Genomic DNA, 12,201 nt, shown 5'->3' with positions numbered 1-12,201 from the left:
CCTGGGTTCAAATCCGGTCTCAGACACTTAATAATTACCTAGCTGTGTGGCCTTTGGCAAGCCACTTAACCCCATTTGCCTTGCAAAAACCTAAAAAAAGAACAAAAAACAAAAATTACATTTCATATTTGAAAGGCTTTTTCTAAAAAATTTCTTTTGAAGATTTCTGGTAATTTTGTTTCTTTTTTTTTTTGCAAGGCAAATGGGGTTAAAGTGACTTGCCCAAGGCCACACAGCTAGGTAATTATTAAGTGTCTGAGACCGGATTTGAACCCAGGTACTCCTGACTCCAGGGCCGGTGCTTTATCCACTGTGCCACCTAGCTGCCCTATCTTTTTTGGGGTTTTTTGTTGCTATTTTTGAGAGGGCTGATGAAAAGTTAGGCTTGCTGGAAACTTCTTATTCCTTCATCACTACAGAAGTCTCCAATTGCTGTTATCTACGTCCATTTGTGGTTATAATATGCAATGAAAGTGCTCCAAAAGGAATGACAGATATGAAAAATTCCTATCTGAGAAAAATTATTTGAAGTAATAATACAGAATGAAGAACACCAAACCAAAAAAACAGTTACTTCATCAGTTAAAATCAACATTAAGAGGCAACAAACTCATATACAATACAGTAAGCAGTGTAATAAACTCTCATTTCAGAATCACAACATATATCCTTTTTCATTAATAATCATGAATTATAAAAAATGGAAAGCGATGTATTCTCAGTGATAATTCTGCTGTTAGGTGGTTTTACTGTTTTTAGGTATTGTACCTTGTTGAGGAGTTTGGTTGTTGAAAAGCTTCTGTCAAAATAGTGTATCAGTTTTGGAGGAAAAAAGATTCAGAGAATAAAGTTTAAATTGTACATTATGATAATGATTTTATTTTTAGTTAATGGTAAATTTTATCAAGACTACTCATAAAAATTTCTGGCATATTCCCAGTTGAAACCCCATATTATAAAATTCTTTAAAATAGTTATATGGACAGCGTATTGGAGTGATTGTAGATATTTATGTAGTACTTAAAAACTTAGACCTTAATAGTTTTTCATCTGTTTAAATTTTAAGAAAAAGATTTATACAGGTTTTACAAGTTAGAAGCAGAAAAACTGACAGTGCTAGTAGTGAGTTTTATATCTATTATTTAAAGCTGCTTTCTTTTATATAGTTTTAATAACGGTATATATTGGAGTTTATGTTGGGGGAGGTTGGTTCTCTTAGGTTTTCTTTTTAATTTTTTTTTTGTTTTTTTTGAAAGGCAGTGGGATTAAGTGACTTGACCAAAGTTCACACAGCTAGCTAATTAGTAAGTGTCTGAGGTCGGATTTGAACTTACCTCTCCTGACTCCAGGGCCAGTGCTCTATCCACTGCGCCACCTAGCTGCCCTTCTCTGTATTATTTTAGCAGTCAATAAATAAAAAAAATTAATGTACTTACCATGTGCCAGATCCTATCTTTATAAAAGTTTTCCCCCATTCCTTTGGATTGTTAATATCTTTATTCTTTATGTAGCAGTAATTAATTCACAGACCATAATCCAAACCATTACCCCAATATTTTGGGACACAGATTCCAATGTTTTGCTTTTTTCAATTGGATGTGGCCTTAATTCTCCTAGAGCGTTTAACTCAGTAGTAGAATTGCTGGGTCGGAGGTTTAAAGAGTTTTGTAATTTTTTTTAACAGAATTCCTAATCGTTTTCCAGAATGTTTGAAGTAGGAGTAGTTCAAAGATCCACTGATAGTGAATGTATTAGTGTGCAAGTTTTACTGAGTTCCTCTAAGCTAATAATGAATTTTTCTTTTTTTGACATTTTGATGTTTTAACTTGTGTTTCTTTATTAGCAATTTAGAGCATTTTTAAATTTAAATTTCTTTTTCTTTTTCCAATTACATGCAAAGATAATTTTCAATATTCATCTTTTTGTAAGCTTTTGTGTTCCGCATTTTTCTACACCCTCCTTTCACCTACCCCCCCAAGACACTAAGTACTCTGATAAAGGTTATACATGTATAATCATGTTTAACATATTTCCATATTAATCATGTTGGGAAAGAAGAATCAGAACTAAAGGGGGAAAAAACATGAGAAAGAAAGAAATCATAAAACAAATTTTAAAAAGTGAAAATACTATGCTTTGGTCTTCATTCAGAGTCCATAGTTTTTTCTCTGGACATGGATGGCTAAAAGCCCTCCTTCCAGTAAAATGGTATATCATTAGGTCTTACCCTCTACCCTGTTAACATCTTAAAAGTCTTCTAGGCTTTACCATTTGCTCTGAAGCCTTGCTTTCCAGAGACCTGGGAATTATAGTGTCATATAATTTGTTGATGTAGCGTAAGAATTTTTGGACCTTCCCATCTGTCTTATTTTCAACTTCCAAATCTTTCCATCTATTCTGCAGCTGACCTCTTTTACATGGGTTGTATCTCCCAAATAGTCTGTGATCTCCTTGAGATTCTTATTTTTTTTTTTGCTATTTATATTCCCACTACTTAATAATCCAGTGGTTGGTAAGAGTTTAATAATAAATGCTTTTTACTTCATTCGCTCATTTTGAGAACATTCATCTTTTGGCCACTGATAAGGAATAGCTCTTAATATTATAGATTTGTCTCATTTTACAAGAGCTTTTAAATATCAAACTTTTAGTTGTTTAATGCATTATATAATCTTTATTTTACTGTATATATATTTTTAACACAAAAGCTTTTCAAAAGAGATTTGATCTTTTATAATCTCTGAGTTATGCTTGTTTACATATTCATCCCCTCTCCACAGTTATGACTTTTTAATAACTTTAATAGTGGAACTTTTTTTATTTAGATTATTCACTTGAAATTTATTGTGGTCCATGTTGTAAGTTTCTAACCTGGAACTATAATTCCACCAGACGCTTAGCCAGTTTTTCTTCTTGAATCAAGTGTTATTTTCTCAGTATTTTGTGTTCTTAAGTTTATAGGAAGCTAGATTATAAAATTTATTTTCCATTCCATTTTCTTCTGATTCTTGTTTCTCAAAATCTATTCCACTGATCAGCTTTTCTAATTTTTTTAACAAAATAGCTTTAGTAATTATTGTTTGATATAATTTAAGATTTAATTTTGTCAACCCTCTTTCATTACTACTTTTTTCATATTTTTCCTAGAGTTTCTTGATTTTTTTCTCCATAAGATTTTTTATTATCATTTTTCACATTCTATAAGATATAATGCAAAACTTTCCTTAAATTCTTTGCAGAAGTGCAGCTGTTTAAGTGTAAAGCAATGAATATACTGTCAGACTAGGTTGTTGTATTGGTTAGTTTTGCTGAATTCCTTTTTTCTCTTTTTTAGAAGGGATGACTTGCTGGATGTGGGAAGGGGAGGAATGATAATTGGAAATGAAGGTGAGGTCTAAAAAAGATGTCAACAAAATGTTTAAGTATACTGTTAAATACTTCTGCTAATTTTAGTAGCATCATTTTATTATTATATTAATGTGGAATCCTGTTTGTCTTAATAGTTTAATTCACTGATATGTCATGATATTAAATTATTTTAATAGTATTTCTTCTTCCTCCTCTCCTAGCTTTTGCTAGTAATATACCAGACTAGTCATTTTTTTTAAATTTCTTTTGTATCCTGTTACTTTGCTGAAACAATTATCTCAACTTTTTTTTGCTGATTTAGGATTTTTAAATAAGCTATCATATAATAGAAAAATAATTTTATCTTCCTTTTCCAAGAGAATATTGACTTGGGAGTTCAAAAATGTAGGATTAAATTCTGCCCACCATTTGTGTGACCTTGGGAAAGTGGCAGCCTATCTGAGCCTGATTTTCCTCAACTATAAAATGAAGGAATTGAATCAGATAAATTTCTCAAATCCTTTCCAACTCTAGTGTTATAATCCTGTGATCCAATGCATATTCTTTTACTTCCTTTTCTTATTACAATAATTGGCATAGGAAATCTTGTTCCATGCATCCCCTTTTTTCCTCCATTAAAAATAATGTGTGCTTTTTAGCATATTAATGAAAACATCCTCTAGACTGATTTATCAGTAAATGTTGTAAAACATTTAAAAAAATAATTCCTATGCTACTAAATTTTCCAAAAGTAAAGAAAGTACTGTGAAGCATATTAGTGCTAATTCCCAAACTAGGAAAGGATAAAATGGAGAAAGCACACTATAAACCCAAATCACTACTGAACACTGAGGCAAAAATAAAATGAAATAGCAGCAAAGAGATTATAGCATCATATTTTTATAAAAATTATTCTCAGGGCAGGTGACAAAATGAATAGAGCACTGGCCCTGAGGTCAGGAGGACCTGAGTTCAAATTCAGCCCCCAAACCTTAAAAAAATGCCTAGCTGTGTGACCTTGGGCAAGTCACTTAAACCCCATTGCCTTAAATAAATAAATAAATAAATTTTAAATATTCTCATCTTTCATATTACAGTGATATCTATTTGGGCCTTATTGTTAGTATAAATTTTGGTCTAAATTTTAATTCCTGCCTAACTTCTTTCTTACTCTCCTGGTATTTTTGTCATTAGGAAGTCCATAGGCCAGAAATTGATATCTTTGGGCCTTTGAAACACTAGACCAGAGTTCATTTTCTTCTAGATGACTTACCCTAGTCTCTCTCAATTATGAGCTTTCTTTAAATCGGTACCAAATAATTTTGATTGCATATCTTGAGATCAAGTAATGCTACATCCCTCTCATTGCTTCATTTTTCTTTGTTTCCCATGAGATTCTTCATGTCTTGCCCCCAGGTAAATTTTGTCATTGTAAGTACAGCACATCCATGAACAATGGAGAGTTTTTTTAATCTTTAAAAATCTCCTCAATTGAACTTGTTTGGGAATTAACAATATAGTTTCCATTTTTAAAAATCTGTTTTTTTATTACTTAGTTCAGCTTTTGACTTAATTTTTATTTAGGGTATTGTTTGATGCCCTCATATTTCCTCTACTGATTACAATTTATAACGTTTTATGATCTTTATAATTCTGGATTTGTTTGTATTTTTGTTTTTAATGCATGATCAATTTTTTTTATCAAATCCAATTTTTCTAACAATTTGTTCGCTTTTTGTTTCTTTCAAATGGATAAGTGAATAAATGAGCACTATTAATCATTTATCATGTCCCAAGTACACTATGGTAGGTACTGAGGATGCAGATACAGAAAAGTTCTGCTCTCAAGTTTACAATATAATTTGGTAGACAGCATATACAGGGTTACCAGGGAGGAAAGTTAAAACAATGAGGAATAGATCTACGTGGGAGCTGATTGACATTCCATTTCAGGCAAAATAATAATAGTGAATTTATTACAGTCGAGATCTGGAAAGTGAGATGAGGGCAGCAAAAGAAGCATGGCAAGGGGCCAGCTAGATATAAATGGTCATGTAAACACTCACCTAATAGGATATTAAGTGACTGTTGAATTTGGGAACTTTACAGTCACCTTCAATTAGTGTCTTGAGGTCTGTTTTGTTTCAGTAGACTTTTTCTTTACTTCCCCTATCAATAACCAGTTGTTTCCTGTCTGTCAAGATATAATCAGGTTTTTTTGGTTGGTTTTTTTTTTTTTATGTTACTCAGTGTTCATTGTGATTCTGTGCTGAGCACCTTCCCAAGCCTTTTCACAAGCTCCTATTTGCAGTGAAGTCCCCGAGTATCAAAAGTCTATTGACTTTCCTCCTTGGAGTTGAAAAGTAAAGAATTAGAGTTGTGTAATGTTGTCTATACTGTCAGATACTGAGTGGTTTTACTTAACTATTACTCACTGTAACAAGAGGATTCCATGTTGGAAAAGTAGTTTATATGGTAAGTAAACTGTAAAAAAAAAATCACCAACAAAACTTAAACATTTAAGTGTATGTTACTTTAACTTAGAAGATCTTAGTTCTTTATAGAATTTCTCATCCTCTGCAATTATACATAAGCTTCAATTACTTTTTCCTAGTGGTCTCATTACAAATGCTCATGAATAATCTCAATATAAGTATCCAATGAAATGGTGTTTCTTGTTGCCTTTGCACTAACATAATAAAGTAGATTGACTCTGCAATGTAGTCATTGGAGGTAGAATCTCACTCTTAAAACATCTAACCTTTGTAGGTAGTCTCAAAACTAAGTGATTCTTAGCACATCCCAAGTCTTAGTCCACCAAGGGGACTGCCCAAGAGTACAGCCGTCTATTATTTTTGAGTCCTGAGTTGTTGAACTCGAGGGGAATTCATCACTTAATGATACACCAACCTACTCAAAATAAGCTACTCCATATCTGGCCAGGGTGACCATTAGAAAGTAGACACAGCCTGGTGCTGAGACCATATTTGAAACCTTTCCAGTCCAGGTAGATCATGTCAGAGCATGCAATCTGTATGCATAACCTTTGAGAAGGTTATAATAGGGCACTATTCTGTCACAATGAGTCATCAGATAAGTAGGACTTGGTAGAAAGCTAGAAGTCCTTAAGGAGCCTAAGAAATAGCTCATCAGAGTTCATTTCACTTTTTAATGATGGGGTATCCTAATATAAACTTTATTGCCCATAATCTTCCCTATTGAGAAGGCCTGTGATTTGACCCAAATAGTTCTAACTTCATGTAAATACACTGAGTATATTAAGGTTGTGTCTTTACTAAGTTTTTCCCCCAAATGGAAGACAAAATTTCCAAATATACCATATTTTATTTTTTATATTTTTATGTATGTATATACATGTGTATATATATAATTTACATATATAAATTTATCCTGCATTATTACCTCCTGTGGTATACCTTTGGTCTAAGCTTACTTCCCAGTTAGTGTACCTAAGCTGATATAAACTGTTGCTACTACTTGGATTTGTCCAAGTCTACCCAATTGGTTACCAGAATGGCCTTAGGCTCTGCTTGGCATGCATTGTCTGAGGGTGGCCATATTATAGCATTGGTAGTCAGTTATCCTGATTTCTCTTTTCTACCCTGTTATTAATTTACCTTTATCAAGCCTCTTCTGATTTGCCATATATGCAAATTACAAAGACTATTATATCATCTGGCTGCCTAAGCCTCAGTGAGATATTGTTATCTTCAATGAATTATCCAAGTGTTCTAGAGTTTAGGTCCAGGATCTTTGATAATTCCTTTAAAATTCACCCTAAAACAAACTGTTTCTACTTTCAAAGGACAATTATGCCATGGCACATTGAGTTGACACTGGCTCCATCAATTTGCTTTGGTCTTCACATCTCTACATGTCACTCCTTTGATCAATAGACATTAAGCACTATGTTCTAGGAAGTGAACCAGGGATTGTGATGTAAAGAAATGTGAAAGACAGTCCCTGGTCACAAGGAGTTTACAATCTAAAGGGAGAAGAGTGACATATGAAGCTAGGTAGAAAATGATTAGGTGGGGGGGCAGCTAGGTGAAGCACTAGATAGAGCACCTGGCCCTGGAATCAGGAGGACCTAAGTTCAAATTTGACCTCAGACACTAAATTTTTACTTAGCTTTGTGACCTTGGGCAAGTCCCCATTGCCTTTCAAAAAGAAAAGAAAGAAAATGACTAGGTGAATGATCTGGGAGTCCTCTTTAATGAAGGATCTGGGAGGAGCAATCTCAATGTCCACTCTCTCCCCAGTCAGATGGATAAAGGAAGGAAAGGGTCTCAGGAGCAGATGATATTAATAAATGTGACTTTCAGGGTTAATATAAATTTGAAGAATGATGAGTTTCTGTAGAGCAGTGTTAAGTCCAAGATTGCAGCTGGGTGAGAAATGATTTGTGCCTTAAAACAATAAAAAGTTTTTTTTTATTATTATATATAAGCATCCACTAGTGCCAAGATAGTTAGTTGGGTTTTTTCCTCCCACACTTATAATTAATGTAACTCCTCCTACGATGATGCTTGAAACTGCTGAAGCAGGCTGTAATAATGTAGGATAAAGTTTATGATACATATTTACAAATTAGATCATTTAGAGGGAAAATTTAGTTTAAAGAAGCAACCTCAAGATTCTCAAGTATATAAACAGGAAACCTTTCTCAAGGCCCAAATTATTAACACTCCAAAATTAACTCTGCTGTGCTAAAACTTTTTATAGAAAATAATTTGTTTCTGGGGTCTTGTTTCTGACCTCATCATCAGCACATATGTCATTGTTTTTTTCTTCTATGCTTAGAAGTATCATGCTAGAGAAGCTTCCCTAGCAAAATTTTGGGATGGTGCCTGGATAGCTGGGATGGTAATCTTTGCATCTCTTCTTCTTTTCAGGATACCCCTTTGCCTTGTTTTATCGACAGTTCCTTTTCTACAAGGATTGCTACCTCATCCATCTCTTCCACATTCTTACAGGCCTCTCAATTGCCTATTTTAACTTTGGTAAGTAACTATGAACTATCGTAAGAACTATGATAGTATCCTCATTTGTAAAATACTCCTCATAATAGGAGTAAGAGAGGAAAGTAAATACAGTCACCTTAAGGAGACTCTGATGGATAAATAGTTTCTTGAGAAGCAGATGGTTTGTTTAGAAGAAAACATTGATTCTTCCTTTTATCTCAAAATGACTAACAGATCATCCGAAATTTTTCTCTCCAATACATTTCCCAATAAAGCACCAGCCCTGGAGTCAGGAGTACCTGGGTTCAAATCTGGTCTCAGACACTTAATAATTACCTAGCTGTGTGGCTTTGGGCAAGCCACTTAACCCCATTTGCCTTGCAAAAACATAAAAAAAATAAAATGCTTGAGTAGTTTCCCATAAATATAAATAGAAGTTTGATTTCCCTTTGACCCTGTGAGATGCAATCAAACCTAGGTCTGAATCACTTGCCAATTAAGAGTTTTCTACTCCCTTAGATGGATAAAGCCAACTTCCAGTTTTTCCTTCAAAACTGAGGCCAGAGACTGATGAGGTCAAAGATCATTTCATCCATGTGATCAAGAACTTAAACCAGGTCCTCTAATTCCAAACATTTTTTTCACTTCAAAAGGAACTTTGAAGTGGCATGACTAACATCAGAAAGAAGCCATCCTTCTAGTGCCTACATTTTGGATCCTCAGATGTGCTACATTCTCAGGAATTAATGACCTCACTGAGCTGCTGGTCTTTTACAAAAATATTGTTTCCAACCTAAATCCTTTTTTATGGATAAAGGGAAACCAACATAATGTCCTGGAACTGAATCTAGTTTCAGAATGATTTTGTTCCTTAATAAGCTTTCTCAGATTCAAATATTCAGAAACAGTGTGAAACCTTCAGAATCATATTCTTTCATCTCCTTTTAGGAAACCAGCTCTACCATTCTCTGATATGTGTGGTGCTACAGTTCCTCATTCTTCGGCTGATGGGCCGCACTGTTACTGCCGTCTTGACCACCTTCTTATTCCAGATGGTAACTTTCTCTTTTCACTCTATAGCTCTCATTGGATGGTCTCATGGGAAAGAGGGTGTAGTAAGACACTGCACTGGAAGAAATAGATAAAATTCAAAGTGGTAGTGATAATGAAATACTGTTCCTTCTGGCAGACCTACCTTCTTGCTGGCTACTTTTACACAGCCACTGACAAATATGACATCAAGTGGACAATGCCACACTGCGTCCTGACCTTGAAGTTGATTGGTAAGTGATCATGACTTCAATTCTTTTCGTCCAGTTCTGATGCCTGTATTAGGCTCCTCCCCTGTCCTCCAAGATTCTCCTATTTTCTCCCCTCCCTCTTAGGATTATGCAGTTCCCACCCACATTCAGTCACCCTCCCCCTCCGCTTTACCCCACCTTCTCTCTCCGCCCAGGTCTGGCTGTTGACTACTATGATGGAGGGAGAGATTGGGTAAGTAAATATACATTCCACAGGGAGACTGAGGAAACAACCAATGGGAGGGGAAAAGGCTAATATCACCAAGGCATAGACCTCAGATCTCAGGAGCAGGATATCTTCCATAGCCTGGGTTATTGTCCTGCTCTAGATAGCACCTGAGCAAGGATCAGCAGATCTTACCTGCCAAGGTTCAAGCTCTTGACAGAAGTCCAGAGATCACTGACAACAGGGCAACTGAGAGAAAGGAGCTCCATATTGCTCAGTTCCCTCCCCAAACAACTTATACACATACAAAATGACTTGCACAGGGGTCTTTCCCTTCTCAAGTAGATGCTTTGGAATCCTAGAGAAATGGGGCTCAGAATGAAGATCAGTCAAACTGTCTGGTGGGGAGAGTCACAAGACTATTCCTGAAACATCCATTCTTTCCTTTGGCACAGAATTCATTGTCTGTTGAGCAGCAAAAATATGCCATTTTGAGAGTCCCTTCTTTGTTGGAAATTGGTGGTTTCTCCTACTTCTATGGGGGCTTTTTGGTGGGACCGCAGTTTTCCATGAATAACTACATGAAGCTGGTGCAGGGACAGATGACTGATGTACCAGGAAAGAAACCCAACAGGTAATCGTATCCCCAGAGATCAAGAAGTCTATCTTATCCTTCTAGGATTGCAGTCACTTGTTATAGGGACTCTTCTAATGACTATCCCAGAGAGCACTGGAAAACATGACCCCTGTATTATCTAACTCCTAGACTGTTAAAATAGGCCATCAGTAAAGATGTGCCAAGATGTTCCACCTGACTTGTGTAGCTTGTGGTAATCTATTGAATAAAATGCAACTGTTTTTTCAACACATCTTGTATGAACTAAATTTTGTCCATATCTTTGCTAGTAAAGTTCTGGGGTTTGCTCAAACAAGCACTCCATGAATTAGGAGATATAACAAGCCAACATTTGTGGCTTAATCAGTTAATATTTGAGTGTCTTCATTGCATTCTTATAGCTATAGCCTCATCTTGTTGATAAATCTGTAGTATCCCTGAAAGAAAAGAAAGTAGTTGGGAAGATCTCTATTCTAAGTACCTAAGCACTGTTAGACTTTTAAAACTTCAAAAGCTCCCTCTAAATGCTTCTTTAATGTCTAATACCTCATGTCATCACAACTGAGCACTTTAGAAAGTATCTCCCCCATTCCAGCTGCACAGTGAAGGCTCTATCTAGACCACCCTTCTCCACGTTTTAAATGAGAAGGGTGAAGATACATATACTGACTTCACTTCTCCCTGCAGTTTTCTCCCTGCTCTCAAGCGCCTGAGTTTGGGCCTCTTCTACCTGGTGGGCTATACCCTTCTCAGTCCCTATATCCCAGAAGACTATCTGCTCTCCGAAGACTATGCAGTGAGTATTTATCCTGATGAATACCACCTATTAACACTGGGGCTCATTGTTAGTTGACAGGGAAACTGTATAGAGAATACTTTCATGGGCACCCTCATGCGTTCTTTATGTACCTTACCTCATTCTGGGACAATTAGTACTAATGTCAAGGCCAAGCTGTTCTTAGAACTGTCAGTATCCAGCTGCTTCCCTCCAGCAAAGTCCTCTCAACATGTTCTTTCTATGCCTGGACATTGTTTAATGTGAGGCTTCCATGAAGGTCAGAGGGCCCAGGAGGCAACAAATTCCAGTTTCTGTCCTCCCATCTAACCAGCCAGAAAACCTGAACATGTTCCCTTTTTCCCCTTCTTTTGGTCAGTGCTCAGAGCACACAGAGAACTAATAATTACTTGACAGCTAACCATGGAGTAAGACCCAATGCCAGTAAAATTGTAAGGAAGAAATGGAATCAAGTGTGAGGCAGATGGGCAGGTCAGTCAAGAGTACAAGTTAAATTAGGATTTTACTTGGAGGGGCCTAGATTCATTAGTGTTCTTAATTCGTGTTTTCTCTTTCTCAAAGAACCATCCCTTCTGGTTCCGTTGTCTATACATGCTAGTTTGGGGCAAGTTTGTGCTCTACAAATACGTCACCTGTTGGCTGGTCACGGTGAGTAGCAAAGAGACAAGGGAAGGAGAACAGAGCTCGGACGGAGTAAGAAAGAAGCTATCTCTTTACCAGTAGTTGTGCCCCTGACTCATTTATTCCTTCCTTCAGGAAGGAGTGTGCATTCTGACTGGTCTGGGCTTCAATGGATTGGACGAGAAGGAACATCCACTGTGGGATGCTTGTGCCAACATGAAAGTATGGCTATTTGAGACCACACCCCGGTTCACAGGCACAATTGCCTCTTTCAACATCAACACCAATGCCTGGGTAGCTCGGTAAGCAACTGAGCTCCTTTTCTCTTAACCCAGAATTGGAAACAGACTTGTCATCATTCATCATCT

At 36.1% G+C, this 12,201-nt stretch overlaps 1 protein-coding gene across 1 annotated transcript in view; it reads left to right on the top strand.

The window, feature by feature from the left end:
* The window catches only part of LPCAT3 (lysophosphatidylcholine acyltransferase 3), a 31,219-nt gene that overhangs the window by 17,579 nt on the left and 1,439 nt on the right, over nucleotides 1-12,201 (top strand). Inside the window, exons 2-9 of the mRNA XM_074194518.1 lie at nucleotides 8,265-8,372; nucleotides 9,282-9,388; nucleotides 9,523-9,616; nucleotides 9,790-9,827; nucleotides 10,256-10,434; nucleotides 11,104-11,212; nucleotides 11,774-11,860; nucleotides 11,969-12,135. Coding sequence (XP_074050619.1) covers nucleotides 8,265-8,372; nucleotides 9,282-9,388; nucleotides 9,523-9,616; nucleotides 9,790-9,827; nucleotides 10,256-10,434; nucleotides 11,104-11,212; nucleotides 11,774-11,860; nucleotides 11,969-12,135 — 889 coding nt within the window. The remainder of the gene's footprint in view (nucleotides 1-8,264; nucleotides 8,373-9,281; nucleotides 9,389-9,522; nucleotides 9,617-9,789; nucleotides 9,828-10,255; nucleotides 10,435-11,103; nucleotides 11,213-11,773; nucleotides 11,861-11,968; nucleotides 12,136-12,201) is intronic.

Source organism: Macrotis lagotis, chromosome 7, assembly GCF_037893015.1.
Source record: "Macrotis lagotis isolate mMagLag1 chromosome 7, bilby.v1.9.chrom.fasta, whole genome shotgun sequence".
NCBI classification, from domain to species: Eukaryota; Metazoa; Chordata; class Mammalia; order Peramelemorphia; family Peramelidae; genus Macrotis; species Macrotis lagotis.
This window is presented reverse-complemented; position numbering and strand designations above follow the sequence as displayed.